Genomic DNA, 18,398 nt, shown 5'->3' with positions numbered 1-18,398 from the left:
CAAGGCATCATTCACTGCAGCATGTTCCTCTCTCGGTGTTTCCACCCGCACCACCCGGTGCCCCAGCAGAGTGTGGCGGGGCACATCGCTCCAATATAGGCGTGATGAGTAGGTAGTCAAAGAGTGTACCACCAAACGACGGTTGTGGCAGCGCGGTGTCACGGGACATGCCGAACCTGAGGAGCGCCCTGAAGACGTCACCCACCGTCCACTCTTCCTGCTGCAACTTCTCGCACACCAACGCGAACCGGCAGCATAGGTTGTCATTTCTGAACGCCGAGTAGATGAGGGGCCGTCCCGCTTGTGATGCTGCGCACCACTGTATCATTAGCTTCAGCTCCACATCCCCATGGAATGCACCACATCCCCAATTTCCAGTTGCCACAGGACCAGAATGAACCGACGCAAGAGTGCTGTTTGACACCCCTTTAAACGCCACATACGCCTTTTGTGTCTCACGCATCACCAATGACGCCGAGTATTGCCGATCTGCAACTCCATGAAAGTTCACTGCATCCATGGCAACGACACAACAATTTCGCAGCAAAACAGGGCTTCCATCCCTTCTGCTCCGCATAGTGGTAGGCATTAACTCCACTTGCAGCTGTTGTTGCTGCTGGGAAGCTGTACTACAGCTCAAACTCACGAACCGCGGTGACAGACCACGAAGGAAGCAGAAATTTCTCGCGTACCCTTCAGCGATGCTATACTGCCCGGCCCCACTCATGAAAAGCACCTCGTTGTCCAGCAACGGCTCGCTGACAAGGCGCGAGAGCAGCAACTCTGGGAAAGTTACAAAGCGTATTTCCTCCTGCACACAACCACTGCGAAGCACACCCCCACCAACGACCTTGTTGGCGAAGTCCACTTGCAGGCTCCCGTAATTGTCTTCAATACAGCCCTCCACGTGCATGCTAACTGCCTGCATACGCTCGGTACTCCGGTCAAATGCTGGAAAGGAGGAGAGACCAACACGATAGAATTCCAAGCAAGTTGCCATCGCCTCATCCGTGTTCTGGGATGAATGCATAAAATACTGCAGCACACACCGCACCTTGGCACACTGACTCTTCATACGGTCGGGTGGTGCGTGACAGAACAACTCTATGAAATTAAACGGTGCGAGTTTATGCACTGTCCCTCTTGTCGGCGTAGACGTGACAGAAAAGCGACCGGGGAAGAGTGAGAAGAAGCCGCACGACATAAGCGTCGCGGCCTCCTCATGGGTGACCAGCCACCGCCTGCTCTCCCCCTGCGCAAGAACAGGGAATCCGTGCGGGATGACTGCAGGACCGTTCAGAACGGCGCGCTTCATCCACGGCAGTGTCACGCGGAAGAATGCGTCGCGCTCCGCCGGTACCATGACGTTATCGAGAACGTGGCACAGCGTGTTGAAATGAAAGGTGGAAGCAACGTGTGCGAAAGATTCATGCACGTGCAGCGCCTGCATCAGACACCGCAGGTCCTGTGTGCACTGCGAGGCGTCCTTCGCCATGACGGCGGTGATGATATCCCACGCGCTGCACACGTGACCGGCGTCCCCCACGCAGCGGTTGTCTTGTGACCACGGCAGTGTCACGCTGCTGCCCACGTGACTCGCGGCATTCGTACTCACACCTGCTGTAGTAGTAGTAGTAGTATTAGTACTGGTGCGTTTGCCCCGCAGGTAGGCGTCCAGGGTTCGTTGCTGCAGCTTAGAGCCAAGGGAGGCAGCTGTCATGCGCATCAGCCCCGCAACTGCCACTGCTGCTATTGGTTTATCCTTCGGTAAGAACGGAGAGACAAGACAGACGGCATGTGTACAACAACAATGCTCAAGGCCNCACAACACCGCCGCCCCCCCCCCCCCCCCCCCCAAAAAAAAAAAAAAAAAACAAACAAAACAAAACAAAGTAAAGAGAACCAGCAGGAGAAAAACCGCGAACGGGAACCCAAACAACAGGAAACACGGCAGCACCAACAGTAGTTCTGAAAAAAACAACAACAGACAAGAACGACTTACATAATCATCACCATGGTTTCCATCGTCAAGCTCTCGCACCCCTTACAGTGCCTCAAAGCAGGACCACAACAGGAAACAAACCACAGGCAAACAGGATTCAATAGTCTTGTTTACATATTGGCCCACAGCTCGGAGCTCCACATGCTGGTGGCGACACATGCCAGTTCCTTTGTGGTAAGCTCCGCCTTCTTGTTAAACCCACATGATGCGATGAGGTAACGGATAAGCGCCTTCCCTTCTATCTTTTCCTCCCAAGTGTCCTTGATGGCAGATTCAAACTGCTCGTAGTTCATCTCCACGACAGAGCTTGATGTTGCCCGATAGCTAAGCAGGCCGTTAAAGTACAACAGAAGCGGATCCTCAAAGTGTAGCATGGCTGTCACCAAGTAGTTACGCAGCGAGGTGAGCGTAATGGGCGCTGAACGCGTGGCCATCTGATATTCTGTTAGTATTTCACTAGCGCTCATGCTTGTCACGCGTGACGCCTTCTTATAAATGTGTTCCATCAGCGTATGTACATCTTCCTTCAGCACCGCCTCCTCTGGATTTGCGGAGGGCCAGTTGATACTTAGCTGGTACAGTACATGTGTGATGTAGTGAATACGCGTAGGTGATTCAAAGCCACGAATGCAGCTGAGGTATAAATCCACCAAGGGCTGTGACGCCATCATTGCGTCGAGAAAACACAGAATCTCATATAACGCTTTTGCCACAAGCTCCGGATAGCAGTAACGAGACTCCAGCTCCCGCACAATGGACTCTTGGAAGTCAGTTAACGTGTACGACTCCTTGAAGAAGCGCTCTGTCATGTTGAGCGCCATCTGAGTGTTCGTTGCGCGACCACGGGCCTGCTTGAGACAGCGCAGGTATCGCTCCTCCGCACGCTCAAAGTGCCGCTCACACGCGTTGAGGAGAATGTGGTCAATGTACGAGATATCAATGAGCCGCGGTGTCAGTGGGCGATAGCCGCCAAACAAATTTTGGTAGAGCAGCCACTCCGGGGAGCGGTTGGGCGAGAGCGGATTGAGGCGCTCAAAGGTAGTCGATGTTGGCGTTGACGAGGACGCCGCTGTTGTAGACTTCGCGTTGCCTTTCTTTCCACTCGGCTGCTTCAGTTCATTGAAGATGAAGCCGTTGTTCACTAGTTCAGGCAACTCCGACTCCGGTTCCTCGCGCACATAAGTCGTCTTACCGCCCCACTCGTCGAGGGCGTCGGCACTCGGCAGCACAGATGATGCTTGTTCAAGATCTTCGCCGACGGCTTCCTGCCGCATCGGGTTGCGGTACTTGACGTGCATGAAGTTCGTCCCCTGCGGCACGTGCAGCGGCGCAACAGGATCCACATGCATGACGGAGCACAGGAAGGCTTGCGTCAGCGGGCCAGGCCCCGTGTAGATGTCGATGCCAGAATGGAACTTATTGTTGCTCACATCCAACATCGGTTTCGATATAAAATACTGCAGCAACCGTTCCTGATTCGTCTTGTTACCTGAAGCGCCACTCTGCGTGCAGACACGCGTCAAGAGCTCTGTTGTCTCAACCGCCGTGCCAAAGATACTCGCCACCCACTCCTCCTGTTTCTTCTTTACAACCTGCAGCGCCTCCGCAGGTGCTTCTCGCGGCTGCACGGGTGGCCCCTTGGCGGACCGCGGCACCGTCGCACTTGCCTCTTCCGAAACAAGCGTTGGAGAAAAGGCGACTTGTGAAGCACGTAACTGGTGGATGCTAGAGTCGACGGAGTCAGCGAAGTCAAGGTCCCCCGGATCTTGTAATGACAAACGCTTGCAGTCGTATTCAATGGCGCTATGCTTCGAATCCGTGACTGTTGTAAAAAGTAGCGTTTGCCCTGGATCTGTGTCCAGTTCTGTCTCGGCTTCCGGCTCTGGTGAGGCAGCAGCAGCGGTAGCGGCAGCGTTACGCATCTCACGCGCGGCTACTCGCGCCACAAGCGCATCGTATAACCGCGGGTCACTCAGAAGCGAGACAAAACCATCCGTTTCGTCGCCCTCCTCACCAGACGGCGTATGACCATGCGGCACAAGACGTAGGTAGCGCTCCTCGCAGAGATGCATTTCCTCCAGAAGCACGGACACCACATCCAACATGCGTTGCTGTTGCTCCGGCTGCTCAGATTCTTCGCACAGCAGTGTATCCTTGTCGTAGTCGTCAAGTGCTTCGTTAACACGACTCTCGAGTTGACTCAGCATCACCAGAATTGACACCCGTTCATCACCCTCATCAAAAAGCCGCTTCATCACAGACATCTTTTTATCTTTCAAGTACATGTAAGCATCTTTTATCACTGTCGACTCCTTGTCACTAAGGTACTTTCGAAGCCGCAACAACCGCAACTGCATTTCTTTGTTGTCCTGCAGAAGGTGCTGCTTGTCGTCGTCAAACTTGTCTAAAAGACGGCGGTGATGCAGCCTTTGCTCATCGAGTTCGTCCCTGGTTTTGCGGTAGCTCTCAGCGGAGCGCTCGTTCTCACGCTCCAGCCGGCCTACTTCGTTTTCGTAGTATCCGACCATCTCCTGAAGTCGGTCTATCTGCTGTTTTAGCAGGGCCATATTGTTCCGTGTGTTGCCAAGATTCACTTCCACCCGAAGCGCTGCGTTCTCACGCAGCAGTACGTCCACCTGTTCAAAGTACGTCGAGCCTAATTCCTCCTCCGCAGCGTCCTCCTCGGCGTTCACATTGCGCTCTGGCATAATTTCATTGAGACTTTGTCGCGCAAAGGTGGCGCGACAGAACTCGACGCGGAACATCTTTAGCAGATCCGCCAGCTCCGGAGATTGATCCGCGGCGACACGCGACACGGCATCGAATAGCTGAAACGTCTTTAGCAGACGCCCCTCGGAGGGGGGCGCGTCAATGTTGTTTGTCACAAGTTCCTTCAGAGCGACCTCGTACTCCAGCAGCGCGCTCCGCCACCGCTCCTGCGCGCTGGTCCGCATCGCGGTCGCTCGGCTCTCCGAGGCCAGCAGTGCCAGTGGATTTCTCGCCGCATCGGAAACCCTGGCACTGCGCTGTTGCACCGCTGCGGGGATTGCGGGGAGCGAATTGGAAGCCCTGTCACCACCACTCTTCGCGTCTGGTCCCACGTGCACCTTCACACCACCGCTGCGTGATGAGAGATGAGACCTTACGGAGCCTTCGTTCATTGCGGCGATGTTGCCGCGCCCGTCCATGTGCCCCTCCTCTCTCCTTCTACTATTCTTTTTCCCTCTCAGCCAACTTTTCTTTTCCCTGCGTATTTGTGTAGCAAAGAGCAGGGGGGAAATGGCACACAACCGTGGTTCGGTTACCCCGCAGAGGGCACACACCCACACAGACACAAATCATACGATAAATAAATAAATAACCATATTTATATTTTACACACAAAGGGACCGTGACTTCCCCTCACAACAAACAAAAAACAAACAGTGACACACCTCACCGGCATGAATGCAATAAATTTCGTGCATGTATCTCTCTCTCTCTCTCTCTCCGCCTTTCCCTCTCTCTGTGTACGTGTGCATATGCAATAGGTATGTGTGCTTACGTGCATAAATGAGTGAATGAGTTATTGCTGTATGTTTACATGGTTGCGTGTCGACAGAAAAAAATCCACAGCAGTTGTGTCTGTTTACCACCAGACGCACCACCACTCCACAAAAACTCACCCACAACACCGAGAAACTACAGGAATCTTCATTCTCCCTACAAATGACGACCAAGAAGAATAATAATACCATCACGCGTATCAACAGAAAGCTATTAGCCTACTTCCACAGGTTAGAGCTGCGAATAAGTATGACAAATAGCGTCTGAGCCACCCCATCCACCACTAGAGGAAGCTGTAGGTTGTCTATGCCATCCATAAAGCATTCCGTCACGCTACACAGAAGAATTAGGAAGTAAGTGTATGCTGCAGCTCTCTCCACAACAGCTTGAGTAATCAGGAGAATGAAGAGCCAAAAAGATGCACCACACAACAACCCAGCGGCTGTTCCTGTCGTCGTTTTGTGTGTGATGGAAGCATTAGCCCTTTCCGTGTAGAACTTATTGTTCAAATAACGTCCCAAGGCTCGTCTGTATGGGATTAGAAATGTGCTGCCGACGATGCCAGCACACGCGTCCACAACACCCAACGACACAATTCCAGGAATGATATTGAGCGAAAGCCCCATTTCACGGGGCAACTGCATCACGGTCTTTGGCTGCTCGTGGCGATAGCGCAGCATCATTGAAAGTCCAAGCCCGTAGATGAGGTATATATGTGTGCGCACCGCACCGTTAATCGTCTCACGGCCGTCAATATGACTGGCAATGAACGCGTCGACGGTGTGGGAGCCACACACCCTGTAGGAACGCGCAAGTTCCACAATAACACTGAGACTGGTCGCTACAGAAAGCGCAAGTGAGAGGAACTGCGGGTCTACTAGCGCAACTGGTGTAAAGGCAACAACAGCGAGGAAGTGGAACAGCTTTCGTCTCGCCGTGCTTCGCAGTTTCGTAGTGAATTTATGCACAGCGACAACAGATATAGGTATCACGGTTGCCCACGCCATCAGAACTCTCACACGAAAGCTACTCGATGTGATATAATGCCATATCCAAAGCAGCGCATTCTCCTTGAATTGGAAGCTCACTGCCGCGTGCACGACCGCGACGATGCTCGTTAGCGAGCACCAGAAAAGCGCTGTGATGCGTTGCACACTAATGTCCCGTTCAGACGACTTGGAATTGTTCACGCGCGGCACCATGCAGTAGCGGGAGCCGACGTACATCACAATCGACAAGTAGATGGCGCACAGGACCGCACCACGACTTGCGATATGCGTCTTCGTGGTGAAGTAGCCTGGGGCATGCAGGATCTCCTCACCCCCAGCCGCACCGCTGTTGATCACCACGTCACATATGTAGAAACCCACCAGTGAGCCAACCAGCACAGCCTCATTCTCCCCCAATACAGAGCGTAACCCGAGGAAGAAGGCAAAGCCGGCTAGCACAAACACACCAGCACCGACCGAGATGACGGAGTCCTTGCAGATGAAGAACACCACCACAAGACCTACCACTGCGTACATAATGGCCTCCAAGTAAATGTTCCGATTCTCATTCCCACGCCGCTCACCTCGGCAAACGACTAGTGTCAAGTACGACAGGAGCGTTGATGCATAGAACTCAAGTGGAGCATGACCAAGCGACATCACATCATCTAGCAAACGCTCCGCCAGAAATAGTAGCGGAAAAAGCATCCGGCTCTCACCATGTGGCGATGTGAGCGCCACACTCGAAAGAAAAAGAATACTCAAGCCCTGCATAGGAAAGCTGGCGATCCACGACAGCACGGCGAGGATTAGTGCCCACAGCGCGATGAGTGTAGAGGAGTACGACACCTCTATCCGAAGGGCGGGGTAGATCATCATTGCCACGGTGCACTATCAACAATTAATAAATGCCCTTTTTTTTATGTTTTTACTCCTCCTCCTTTCTTTTTTCGTCTGTGTGTGTGTGTGTGTGTGTGTGTGCGGGCGCAAGTAGACGGAGTACGTCCGTGGCAGAGCTCAAACCGCCTATTCTTCCGCCTTTAGTTATGTACTAATGTCCTGTTTTAATATTATACTGCAGTGTAGAATCCACCCTCCAAGAAAAAAAAAACTCACGGTGAGAGAGAGACACAAGAGATAGATTCATGAACACACACAGACACAAGTTTCATTGGTGAACCCCACATTGCAAAGACAAACACAGAGACCTACACACGCCACGGCGCTGATGGCGTCTCTTAAACCCTCCGATTTTTACCCTTTTGTAAAGTTTACCGTCTGAAGATCGAGGGATGGTGGTGCTCGTCTCCACGGCGTGCGGCCGCCATGCTGTCGCCCAGCTCCTCCAAGTCTTGTATCGCCTGCCGTAGCGCGAACTCAACAAAATCGGGCGTCAGTCGGTTCCCGTCGCTTGTCCGCTCCGTTGCCGATTCAGCGACGAGGTGCTGCACCTGATCCACGATGGCCTTGCGCAGCCGCACAGCTGCTGGGAGGTCTTTGTTCCCGTACAGATCCTTCTTGTCATAGTCCTCATGGGGGAAACGCTCAAAGAAGACGTTTACACTGATGCAGTAGCTTTCCCCCACCGTAGTGATGTGGTGGAACCAGAGCGATGGAATGAATAGCATATCGCCCGGCTCTAACACCACCTCCAAGGCATGACGGCACGCATCGGCAAAACGTGGAAATCGCACTAGATCCGGTGCGTCGATATTCAGCACAGCTGACGAGCTGCCGCTCATGTAGAGATTGTTATACTCACTGGGAGGAAAGAGAACCACACGCTTCTTGCCGACAACCTGGCAAAGAACATTGTCAAGGGTATCGTAGTGTGTCCACAGCTGAAGCGGTGGTGTACTGAGGCGCAGGCAGGCCTGGTGCATGCGCGGCTCAATGTACTCCGCGGCTGCTGGTGGAAGCAAGAAATCATTCTTCAGCCCCGGAAAATCACGCCAGACGTTCGCTCGCTCGCTCTTCATGTTTGCTGCCACCGCGCGCAGGTACCACATCTCCGAATTCGCTTTCGGTGGCTTCGCCTCCACCGCAGCCACACAGTGGTCCACGAGCGCAGCGAAATTGACATGCCGGAACGTGAAGTTTTTCTTCACAAAGTCGAGCAGGTGCGTTTCACGGGCAACGTGGACGGAAACCGTCGTGTCCCCCTCCACTTGCTTCAGATACGCCGGGTCGCACCACGAATTCACGCAGCGGCCCATCTGGACCTTGCGAAATACGATAGGCTTGGTTGGTTGTCGCACGAGCGCCAGGAAAGCCTCGCTGCTAAACTCCCATGCCTCAACAGCGGGTCGCATGAGCGGCAGGAGTGACTCCGAGGCGTCTCCGCGCAACGCCGTTGCTGTCTTGCATCGCTTGGCCAGGTGCCAGCTGGTTTTCTCTCCGAGGAGCAGCAGCGACGGCTTAGCCGCGAAGGTGCCGAACGAAAAACAGGTGAAGCCACCGCCGAGCACCGCGACGACACCACCGTCAAGCATGACGCAGGAGTGGCGGGTCCACGTCGGGCATTCGGCGGGCAGCTTTAGCACAGACACCGTCTCCCCGGTGGCGGCGTCCAGCAGCAGTGCCGGCTGGAACTCTTCGCGCGCGCGGCACGCGGAGCCGCCGAGAACAAGTACCCGCTTTGTACCGTCAACACACACGTGGCACATTGTGTGCGAGAAGCGTGGAGACATGACGTGGGACACTTTGCGGCACACACCTGTGGCCCAGTCGATGCGCCACGCCGCGCCCACGCAGTCATCGCCTGTCACAAGGCCGCCACTGAGAAGCACAGTGTTCGTCGCGCGCAGCGGAATCACTGCGCTGGAGCAGCAAGGCGGTGGAGTGTCCCCCGTCAAGGACAGACGTCCCCAACGGATTGTCCCGTCTTCAATAGTCGCCATCCACGCGTCGTCCAAGAGACAGCCGTTAGCATTGCGGCCACCAAAGACAAAGATGCGTTGCAGCTCTTGTTCTTTTGCTTCTGATTTACCAGTTTTTAATGTGGCATTGAGGTTCTCCACAACAGCCACCGCGGCATGGCGGTATCGGCCCTCCGGCAGTTGCGTACTCTCGGGTGACGGTGCAAGCCTCGTCCATACTGCTCCCACATGTGTCTTCTGCTGCTGCTGCTGCTGCTGTGGCAAGTCGAGTTGCAGCAGGTACGCGTCCATCGTCACATCCTTCGGGTTCGTGCGACCGCCGAGGACAACATAGACTCCATGTGCCACACGACTCAGCGAATGGAACACGAGGGCTGGTGGCTCAATGCTCGATGCCGCATGGGTGACCTTGTACTCGCCATCGCGAAGGCTGTGAACGTATACTGTGTTGACCCGCTGGTGGCTCCGTGTCGCGGCAAAGCCGCCAAACGATACAATAACAACATCGCCGTCCGGCAGTTCCTCTGCGAACGCATGCCCGTTACCCCACCCTTCAAAGCCAAACCGACCGGTTGGCCATTTTTCGATGCGTACAGCAACACACCCCGCCCCGCGTGGTGCCGTCTTTTCTTCGGCTACTGCCGCTTCTGTTTCTGTTCCTTTCATGAATGACGGGTGATCAGGCATGCCAACTTCACGCGACGTGGAAGCCATTGTGATGCCGTAATGCTCGCACATCTCGCTCCATTCTTCGACCTCGTCAAACGGCTCCAGCGCCTCTACACGTTGCTTCTCTTCACCTACCAAGTAGTGACGCGAAAGATCATGGAAGTTCGCGAAACACACCTGATGCATGCCTTGAGCGACACCTCGGCGAAGCATTGCCGCCCTGTTTGGGCATTCCGCAAGTCCCAGAAGTGGGCTACCCTTCGCTCGAAGGGAGAGCTGCATCACCTCGCCAAAGCTGTCCGCCGGGGAAACCTGGTCGTATGCAACAAAGATGGCGCTTGAAAAGGATGTAGCTATGCGCTTTATAAGCTCCGCAGCTGCTGTTGGGGGCATGTACTGCATGACACACTCGGCAAAAAGAACAGTGGGATGTGCTGAGGAGAAGTGCGGCGAGGCGGCGGTCAGGCTCCTGATGAGGTCCCGTTCCTTGTCGCGCAAGTCCACGCCGACGGCGTGGTAGTTGTCGCCTCGGAGTTTCACCAACTCGTGTTCCGGCTCTGCAACAACATCAGCAGGGAAGGCGCCCCGCGGCGCCGCCCGCACCAGTTCCGCCTTGGCCTGCATGACAGCCGGGAAGTCTACCTCGTAGAAGTACACATTGGCGTAGGTGGGCTGCGCCTTCAGCCGCAGCGCGAGCGTGTCATAACCGGCGCCAAGGGAGATGACCTGCACGGGCGTTGCATCGGCGCCGCGCCTCACAACACCCTGCAGGTGACGAATGCAGCGCTCCACCACGTCGGTGATGACCAGCATGCGGAGGTAGTACCCGCGGTTGATGAGCGGCGAGCGTCGGAAAAATTTCCGTACAAAGTGACGCAGATAAGGGTCATTGATGTAATTGTGATACACCGCAGAACGCTTACTCACGACGCTGTCATCGTTCGTGCGCTGAACAGCAGTGTCCAGGCTGCCGTCGTCGTCTGCTGATGTGGAGTTGCCGTGCTTATTTGGGGATTTCATTCGATGCATGCAAGCCTACTTCAACTTGCTACCACTAATGACGGCAGTGACAGTGCGAAGAGAAGGTACAGGGAATGGTGCGGCAGAGAAAGAAATAAAGAGAAGGAGAGATACAACAAGGAGCATTTACTGTGCTTCAACGTACATAATATATATATATATATATTATGCACGTGTAGACACATAAATACAGAGAGAGAAGTGTAGGAAGGGAAGATTGCGTTGACGCTTAACAGAGAGCGCAAAGATGCACTCACCGGGAGTGAATGATATTTTTGTGACGAGCATGTCTACACGACACCACCACCACCAACACAAACAGCAGCAGCTTTCAGCTCCATTGCTTCCGAATCGAGCGACGAGGAGGCGTCGGTGTGAGTGTGAATGTCGGCGTCGGTGCCGGACGCACCAAGTTCAGCGTCGACCTCCACTTCCTCCCCTCCACTCTCGCTTCTGCTGGGCGCACATCCCTTCCATTTCAGCACCGTCTGCGCCAGTTCCAGCTTTCCTGCCTTGAGCAGAAGGGAGCTGAGCGTCACACTCGTGTTGCGCGTAAGGCTGTACCCCCGCTCCTCCATCTGCGTTAGGAGCGTCGCCACCTTGGTGTGCTCGGCCGCCCGCGCAAAGGCGGCGACGCAGATGTTGTAGATAAACTGGGTCTTTGGCAGCTTTTCTGTATCAAGCAGCTCCTGTAGCCGTACCGTGTCCCGCATCTTTGCGTACAAGATGTAGACAGACTCCACATCGCGTTGGCGGCAGTCGGGGTGGGAGAGCAGCAGGGAGACGTAGTGCTCCATCTTTGGCAGGTCGCCAATGTAGCTGAAGGACGTGGCCACTGTTGCCAGCATGCGACTCGTGAAGGGCACACCGCTCTCAACCATCTCCTCTACGAGCTTTGCCGTCTCCTCCACCATACGTGCACGTGAGTAGATGTTGAGGAGACCAACGTAGCCAAACTCCTCCATCGGGATTTGCTTGCTTTTACGCTCCTCCACCAGCTCCTTAATGTGCTCATACCGCTTTGCACGTCCATAACCCTCAACGAGAATGTTGAACGTGACATGATTATCGCACAACCCCTCCTCCTTCATTTTGGCACGCATCGCCTCCATCTTGGCAACATCGCCGCTCTTGGCGTAGGCGTTCATCGCCTGGTGGTACGTCACCTGTGTCGGCGCCGCATTGGTGGAGCGCGACATCTCTTCCAGAACTGACTCCATCTCACCAAGGCGGCCCATCTTGCCAAGCATGTCCACCACCGTCGTGGCTGTGACAGGGTTTGGCGGCACGAGCCTCATCATAGTGTTGAGTATCTGCTGCACCATTTCCACATTGTTGTTGGCCATGTAGAGATCAAGGAACTTGTTGTACACTGGCATTGTGATAGTCACCTTAGACTGTAGGAGATCGTTCCAGCACTCATCTATCCCTTGTGCATCACCAAGACGGGCGAATGCGGCAGCAGCTATGGCAAAGAACAATGGTGTGCGCACCGCATCGTTCATGAGGGCTTCATGAAAGTACTGCTTGACGCCATCAAGGTCATTGAAGTGGCCCAGTGCCGTCACCACAACACCAAAGATGCGTTCATTGATCTTGACACGGTTTTCATGCATATCCTTAAGGAGAGCGTTAAAGGCACGGCGGTCCCGCCGCTTCGAGGCGTCGCGGAGGAGAACGCGGTACATGTCCGGCGACTTGTACGGCAGGCGAGAGACCAATGCGTGGAGGTCTGTGTAGCGGTCATGGATTGAATAGTACTGTACAATCTCTGCTTGTACCATTTCACTAGCCAGCAACCCGTAATTCTCCGCCTCACGTATGATTGACTCACATCGGTCCGTGTCGTGCTGATACGACTTTAGCAGTTGCACCACGACAGCTGGGGAGAAGGCAGCGGTGCTACCAGAAGCTGCCTTGCTCTTGATCTCGCGGTAGAGCTGCTCCACCATGGAGAGATCCTGCAGCTCTCCAAACACACGCAGGAGTGTGGGGTACATGAAGGCCTCAATCTGAATCCCCTTGCTGCGCATCTCATTCATGTACTTCTCAACCATGCGGGGGTAGTACTTATCCAGGACGCGGAAGACATGCTGGTAAGTCTGGGAGGTGTGGAAGATATGTTTCTCTCGCATCTCTTCTTTCAAGGCAATTACCTCCTTAAGGTTATACGCGTGTGCGTACCAGCGGAGCATCTCGTCATAGAGTCGGTGGTCCCGCACCACACCTGCATCGTTGAGTCGATTGAAGCAGCGCTTCATATCGTCGAAGCGGCCCAGCACGCCATACCCTTTGATCAGTGACAGCAGGTACGACGGCTCTAGATCCTCAGCGGTGTCGTTCGCAACGCACTCCTCTACAACATTCTCCAAATGCAACACCTTTTGCAGCATCACATCATCACTCGCCTTCTGACTCCGTGACAGTATCTCGCTGCACTTTGCAATCACCGCCGTCTCCGCCGCCATGCCGAGCGATGCTACGGCGAGGTCGCGGCGAAGCGCCGCCTCCGCCTCATACACCGCCGCCACGGTGCGGACGCTCTGCAGACGGGACCGCATTAGCGCACCCACCGCCTGCTCGGACAACACGGCATTGTGTTGACTCGCCATGTCTTTCAGATCCTCCATCATGCCGACATCACCGCGGATCGCAACGATGCCGGTGGAGAATAGCGCGTCGAGGTCGAGACGCTGGCGGCACGATGCGTCTGCCGTCGAGAGGCGCCGCATGAGCGCCATGATGTCATCATACTTCGCCGTCATGCCGTACGCCTCGATGAGTGCGGCGTAATCGGCAGTAGTGAGCTTCCCCTCTGGGATCTCCTGCAGCAGCGCGTGGGCCTCGGCGTTGTGCCCGGCGAATTGGTACGCGAGAACCGCTAGCATCCTAAGCGATTCATCGCCGCGCAGCTCATCCGCCATGTTCTTCATGAGATCCTTGGCGTTGTCAACACGGTACGAGTCAAAGAGATGCTTTACCAACTGGAAGCCCACCGTCATGCCGTACTTGCGAAACCGAATCGAGGCGCGGAACAGCAGGTGGGCCATGTCCCCCTGACGCAGCTCAACACACTCCTTCATGAGGCTCTCCGTCAGCGCCGACGCGTCCGCCGGGGAGATCTCGCCCCTCTGCAGCTTGGACTGCAGGACTATCATCAAGAAGGTCACGCTGTTGCGAAACTGCGTGATCCTGCGCCGCGAGCGGAGCATCGACTGACGCACGTAGCGGGCGACATGCCGCGGCTTTGATGTGAGGATCGCCACCAACTGCGCCTCGTCTTCCGAGGAGAAGGGACGGTAGTGTCCGCCGCGCGATCCCTGCGGTAGGCACCGCGTCGACGCGATTGGGCGTAGCTGCAGCCGCAGCGCACCGCAGGCTGCCGGCCGCAGAAGGCACAGACCCCGCCGCACAAGCTCCATGTGGCTCCCCGGACACACACGCACACGCAAAGAGAGAGAGAGATATAGAGAGAGGGAGAGGGAGAAGCAAACAACCACAAACTTAACGCGGGGTAAGATGTCTTGTCACGTCACCCTTCACAACGCGACGCCCTTTTTTTGGCTACTCTCTCTTGCACTTTCTCGCTCACTCTTCTTTTTTTTTCCCTTTTAGATGGTTGTGACCTCTCCCTTCGCGTCACAGACTTCTTCTCCCCTATTAAGCGCACATGGTGGTGGTTGGGGGCAAAAAGAGGAGGGAATGGCGAGAAGGCAAACAAAAAAGAACATTCATGTGAGATGAGACTTCGGAACAATGGCTGTTGCTCACACCTCGTTCCTAACATTTACGAATAACAAATGCGGTAAGTGAGCACCCAATCAATGCAACAATACAATACCTTGATGAGTGAAGCAATTTTTTTTCTTTTACAGGGAACCTTGACGTGAACACACCCAAAAAACAATACGCACAGCACAAGAAGCCCGCCCCCCTCCTTCACTGCGGATCCGGTTACATACTGCTGATATCGTTCGTCTATTCTGTCTTATTACTCTATGGAAGTCGCTGGTACTCTCCTTTACGCGGCCCCATTTTCATTTGGTATTTCATGCATTTCATCTTCGCCAGGAGTGCCGAGTGGGGCAGAGTGGTATTGCCCGTTTCCAATAGACGAACCGAAGTCCTCCAGCGTCACTGTTACCCGGCTCTCCTCCGTCCAGTGCGTCAGACGATATGCCATGTTGCGGAGACAGTGACAGAACAAACGTCCAGTGCCCATCCGATGGCCGCCGAAGCCGTGAACCGCAGCAGAAAGCGCCGTGAACTCTTCCCGCCCCCCAAAACAGTACTCATACCTCACGGCATATCCCCCACCCTTGTTTTCCTCGCGAATCAGTTGCTGGTACTGATGCGGGTACACACATGGGTGCCCACGGACGAGTGCAACAATAAATTCATTGTCTAGCCACATATTATTCTCGTCGGCCAAAGCTTCTCGAACAGCTCCAACGAGCGTGGTGAAACACTGGGTGCTGCGCAAATCCTCGTAGAATGACAAGTCTTTATCACTATGTTGTGAAAACGTACCGATTATTGTGCCACCGATCCCAAGATCACCCAATAAACTCGCGTAATATGTTAGAAAAAGGCTACACAAGTCACACACTGTATGCCCACGTGAATCTCGCATTTTCAGTGTACTATAGCCAATTCGAAGGGCACTGAATGCACCTGATTTGGGTAGCGTATGCTTTTTCTCGCAATGGTAGTGCACTCCCTCGCATATTCCAGATGAACCTAGATAAATCATGACGTACTGCTCGATTGGCACCTTCGCCACGAGCGGGAGTTGTGAGGTAAGTATGCCAACAAGATATGGTGGGGGAGCCGCCAACACCTCAAGGAGGCTGGTTGGCAAAATTGGGATTAATATATGCATCCAGTCAAATGGTGAGATCAATGTCTGCAGTGCCATTACCACATGAGAGACAATACCAAAATTTGGACCAACCACAATAATATGCTTCTCAAGCAGCAGATCCGCCAGCACAGAGAAGAGAGTGCTTGTATCCGAAAATATATCAAGCAGATCGAGTGGAGACGTGTCAATAAAGGGACACAGTCGATCATACGGTCTCTGAAATAGGACGAGGATACTAGAAGGGGTTTGAAAACTGCCTCCCGACGGTGGCGTTGGGCATCCGTAAAGTGCCTTAACAAACTTCTTACCGTTCTCGTACCCATTGGTACGAAAAAGCAATGCGAGGCGTGTAAAGAAGCGACACCAAGGGTAAGGTGAAAGACTAACGACGGCTTCACCATTTACAAAAACAGTACAATGCCCATATACACGCACTCCGTGACCATCTGTGAGCACGAAGGTGTGACTGAGGTCCTCCACAGAGTACGAGGTGCCTGAACTGGAGAAGACAAACTGCGTCATCATCGGGTACTTTGCTTCCACGAATTCGAGGGTATGCGGGTACGACCATACCTCCTCCACCGCCTGCCCTTCTTTGCGTAGGATGAGAAAAAAAAGCAGGCAGCTCCCCTCATGGCCACTGCAGCTGAAAAGATGTGGGGACAACTGCGGCATACTCGGCGTCTCCTTTCCCCCACTGTCTATTTGCGCATTTGGATTGTGCTCATGATGAACGGCTACTTCGCTATCTAGTTGCATACTTGCAGTTTCCATGTAAACCCCTTTCGCAGAGAGAATACACTTACCACTTTACAATGGGGTTTCTAGATAATGGATAGCTGGACCACGCTGATATGTATAAAAAGTACACAATGAACGACACCCATGCAGTCCTAACAACAATACATAAATTAGCCAGAGATAGAAGGAAAGAGAAATCAATGCTGAAGTGAAACCCTTCTGCTTGGCGAATAAATGAGTGTGACTTACTCAAACAAACAAAAAACGAACAGAAAACCGGCCATGCCTCGATACAACAACACATTCAAACAGAGCTACAACATCCACAACCGCAACATATCCCACCACCATTTTTTTTTTGTAATGTGCCGCCCTTCAAGAGGTAATCATTTTCTTTTCTTCTTTTGCTAATTGTTCTGCCTCACTCTGGGCCTCCTCAATATACACCACAATTTGCGTGTTCATCGGGTGATCATCGCGCCCCTTCTCGAGGAGGTGCACCGCTTCTGCCGGTTTCTTCAACATGCGCAACGCAAACGCCCCATGAATGTAGCCTTGTATGTTCCCTGACGCCTCCACCGCCAAGTTTGCACACTCCAGTGCCTCTGTGTATTTTTTCTGATGAACAAGGATCCCAGCCTTCATGCCAAGTAGACCACCCAAGCGTGACTGCTCCACAACATGGCTGATGGCCAAATCCACACAACGCACGGCGTTGTTCAAGTCTCCATACTGCACGTTAGCGAGGGCCATGGCGGACATCACCCTGATAAACAGAGTAATATCCATCGGCTCATGCTCCTCCCGTGAGGCCATAATAACCGGGCCAGATTTCGAGGTGGCCACAGACGACGACAACATCGTCGCCGTATCGGTTCCGCGAGTGGGGTCGTCGTGCGGCGCTTCTGCCCTCTTCTCCTCACCACCATTATCCGTTCTGGACTTCTCAGCTTTAGACCTGACAGAACAGCCATTTTTCTCCACTTCATCCACAAGGCTGCGGAAGTTGTCAGCAAAGTTAGCCACGAGCTCGTGCAGCTGCTGTCCACCACTCATTGTGGAGCTTGGGTACAGCAGATAGCTCAACGTACGTTGAGCAATAACGTCCTTAGAGCCGTATTCCTGCAGTATCTTGTTGAGGTGAGGTGCAATACTCGGTGTTGGACTTTTGTTCTCAATCTCGGAAAGCACCTTGTGCCCCAAATCCACAATTACGTCGCGGGAGGTGCTCTCCTCCAGCACAGCACGTTGTTCCTGGAGGCTCTCGTCAATCACCTCTGGCACATACTCCTTGATGCGCTCATCACGGGTACGCGGCTTGTTCCACAACGATGTGAAGAAGTTGTTTTTGCCAGAGTTGATATTCTGCAGGAATCCTGCACAAACCTTTAGGGTTTGGCGCATTGCTACCCTTTGAGGGACGAAAAATGCAAGAAAATTTCGAAAATTCACAAAAAGCAACAGAGTAAAGGAGAAATGTAGCGACTGGCGGCGAAACAAACACTCTTCACTTACACGCGTGGATACCGCTCCTGCCTTGGGGCGAGAGATCGGCCGGAGGTGTCGCGGAATGGAGCTGCAGAGAACGGGAGACCTCACAAGTATCTGTGAAGACATGTATGCACAGGCCAAATGAAGGAGACGCTACCATAGAAACATCGGCAGGCCTTACATTCAACCGTGGATCT

The 18,398-nt window shown here is 53.8% G+C and overlaps 7 protein-coding genes across 7 annotated transcripts; all 7 read right to left on the bottom strand.

The window, feature by feature from the left end:
- Positions 1-7: 7 nt before the first annotated feature.
- DQ04_00151170 (putative poly(ADP-ribose) glycohydrolase) lies at positions 8-1,726 on the bottom strand (the record flags this gene model as incomplete). The annotated part of the gene is made up of 1 exon (XM_009308300.1): positions 8-1,726. One exon carries the CDS (start codon positions 1,724-1,726, stop codon positions 8-10), a length of 1,719 nt encoding a protein of 572 aa, XP_009306575.1.
- A 386-nt stretch (positions 1,727-2,112) lies between these two features.
- DQ04_00151160 (hypothetical protein) lies at positions 2,113-5,190 on the bottom strand (the record flags this gene model as incomplete). Its single annotated transcript, XM_009308299.1, has 1 exon — positions 2,113-5,190. One exon carries the CDS (start codon positions 5,188-5,190, stop codon positions 2,113-2,115), a length of 3,078 nt encoding a protein of 1,025 aa, XP_009306574.1.
- A 576-nt stretch (positions 5,191-5,766) lies between these two features.
- Positions 5,767-7,416, bottom strand: DQ04_00151150 (dolichol kinase; the record flags this gene model as incomplete). The annotated part of the gene is made up of 1 exon (XM_009308298.1): positions 5,767-7,416. One exon carries the CDS (start codon positions 7,414-7,416, stop codon positions 5,767-5,769), a length of 1,650 nt encoding a protein of 549 aa, XP_009306573.1.
- Positions 7,417-7,808: 392 nt separating this feature from the next.
- DQ04_00151140 (tRNA wybutosine-synthesizing protein 4) lies at positions 7,809-11,114 on the bottom strand (the record flags this gene model as incomplete). The annotated part of the gene is made up of 1 exon (XM_009308297.1): positions 7,809-11,114. One exon carries the CDS (start codon positions 11,112-11,114, stop codon positions 7,809-7,811), a length of 3,306 nt encoding a protein of 1,101 aa, XP_009306572.1.
- A 281-nt stretch (positions 11,115-11,395) lies between these two features.
- Positions 11,396-14,527, bottom strand: DQ04_00151130 (hypothetical protein; the record flags this gene model as incomplete). Its single annotated transcript, XM_009308296.1, has 1 exon — positions 11,396-14,527. One exon carries the CDS (start codon positions 14,525-14,527, stop codon positions 11,396-11,398), a length of 3,132 nt encoding a protein of 1,043 aa, XP_009306571.1.
- A 599-nt stretch (positions 14,528-15,126) lies between these two features.
- Positions 15,127-16,728, bottom strand: DQ04_00151120 (Suppression of tumorigenicity 5; the record flags this gene model as incomplete). The annotated part of the gene is made up of 1 exon (XM_009308295.1): positions 15,127-16,728. One exon carries the CDS (start codon positions 16,726-16,728, stop codon positions 15,127-15,129), a length of 1,602 nt encoding a protein of 533 aa, XP_009306570.1.
- Positions 16,729-17,085: 357 nt separating this feature from the next.
- On the bottom strand, positions 17,086-18,114 carry DQ04_00151110 (hypothetical protein; the record flags this gene model as incomplete). Its single annotated transcript, XM_009308294.1, has 1 exon — positions 17,086-18,114. One exon carries the CDS (start codon positions 18,112-18,114, stop codon positions 17,086-17,088), a length of 1,029 nt encoding a protein of 342 aa, XP_009306569.1.
- Positions 18,115-18,398: the final 284 nt, after the last annotated feature.

Source organism: Trypanosoma grayi (assembly GCF_000691245.1).
Source record: "Trypanosoma grayi strain ANR4 Tgr_15_V1, whole genome shotgun sequence".
Lineage (NCBI taxonomy): Eukaryota > Euglenozoa > Kinetoplastea > Trypanosomatida > Trypanosomatidae > Trypanosoma > Trypanosoma grayi.
The sequence above is the reverse complement of the archived record's forward strand: the minus strand, read 5'-3'. Positions and strand labels throughout refer to the sequence as shown.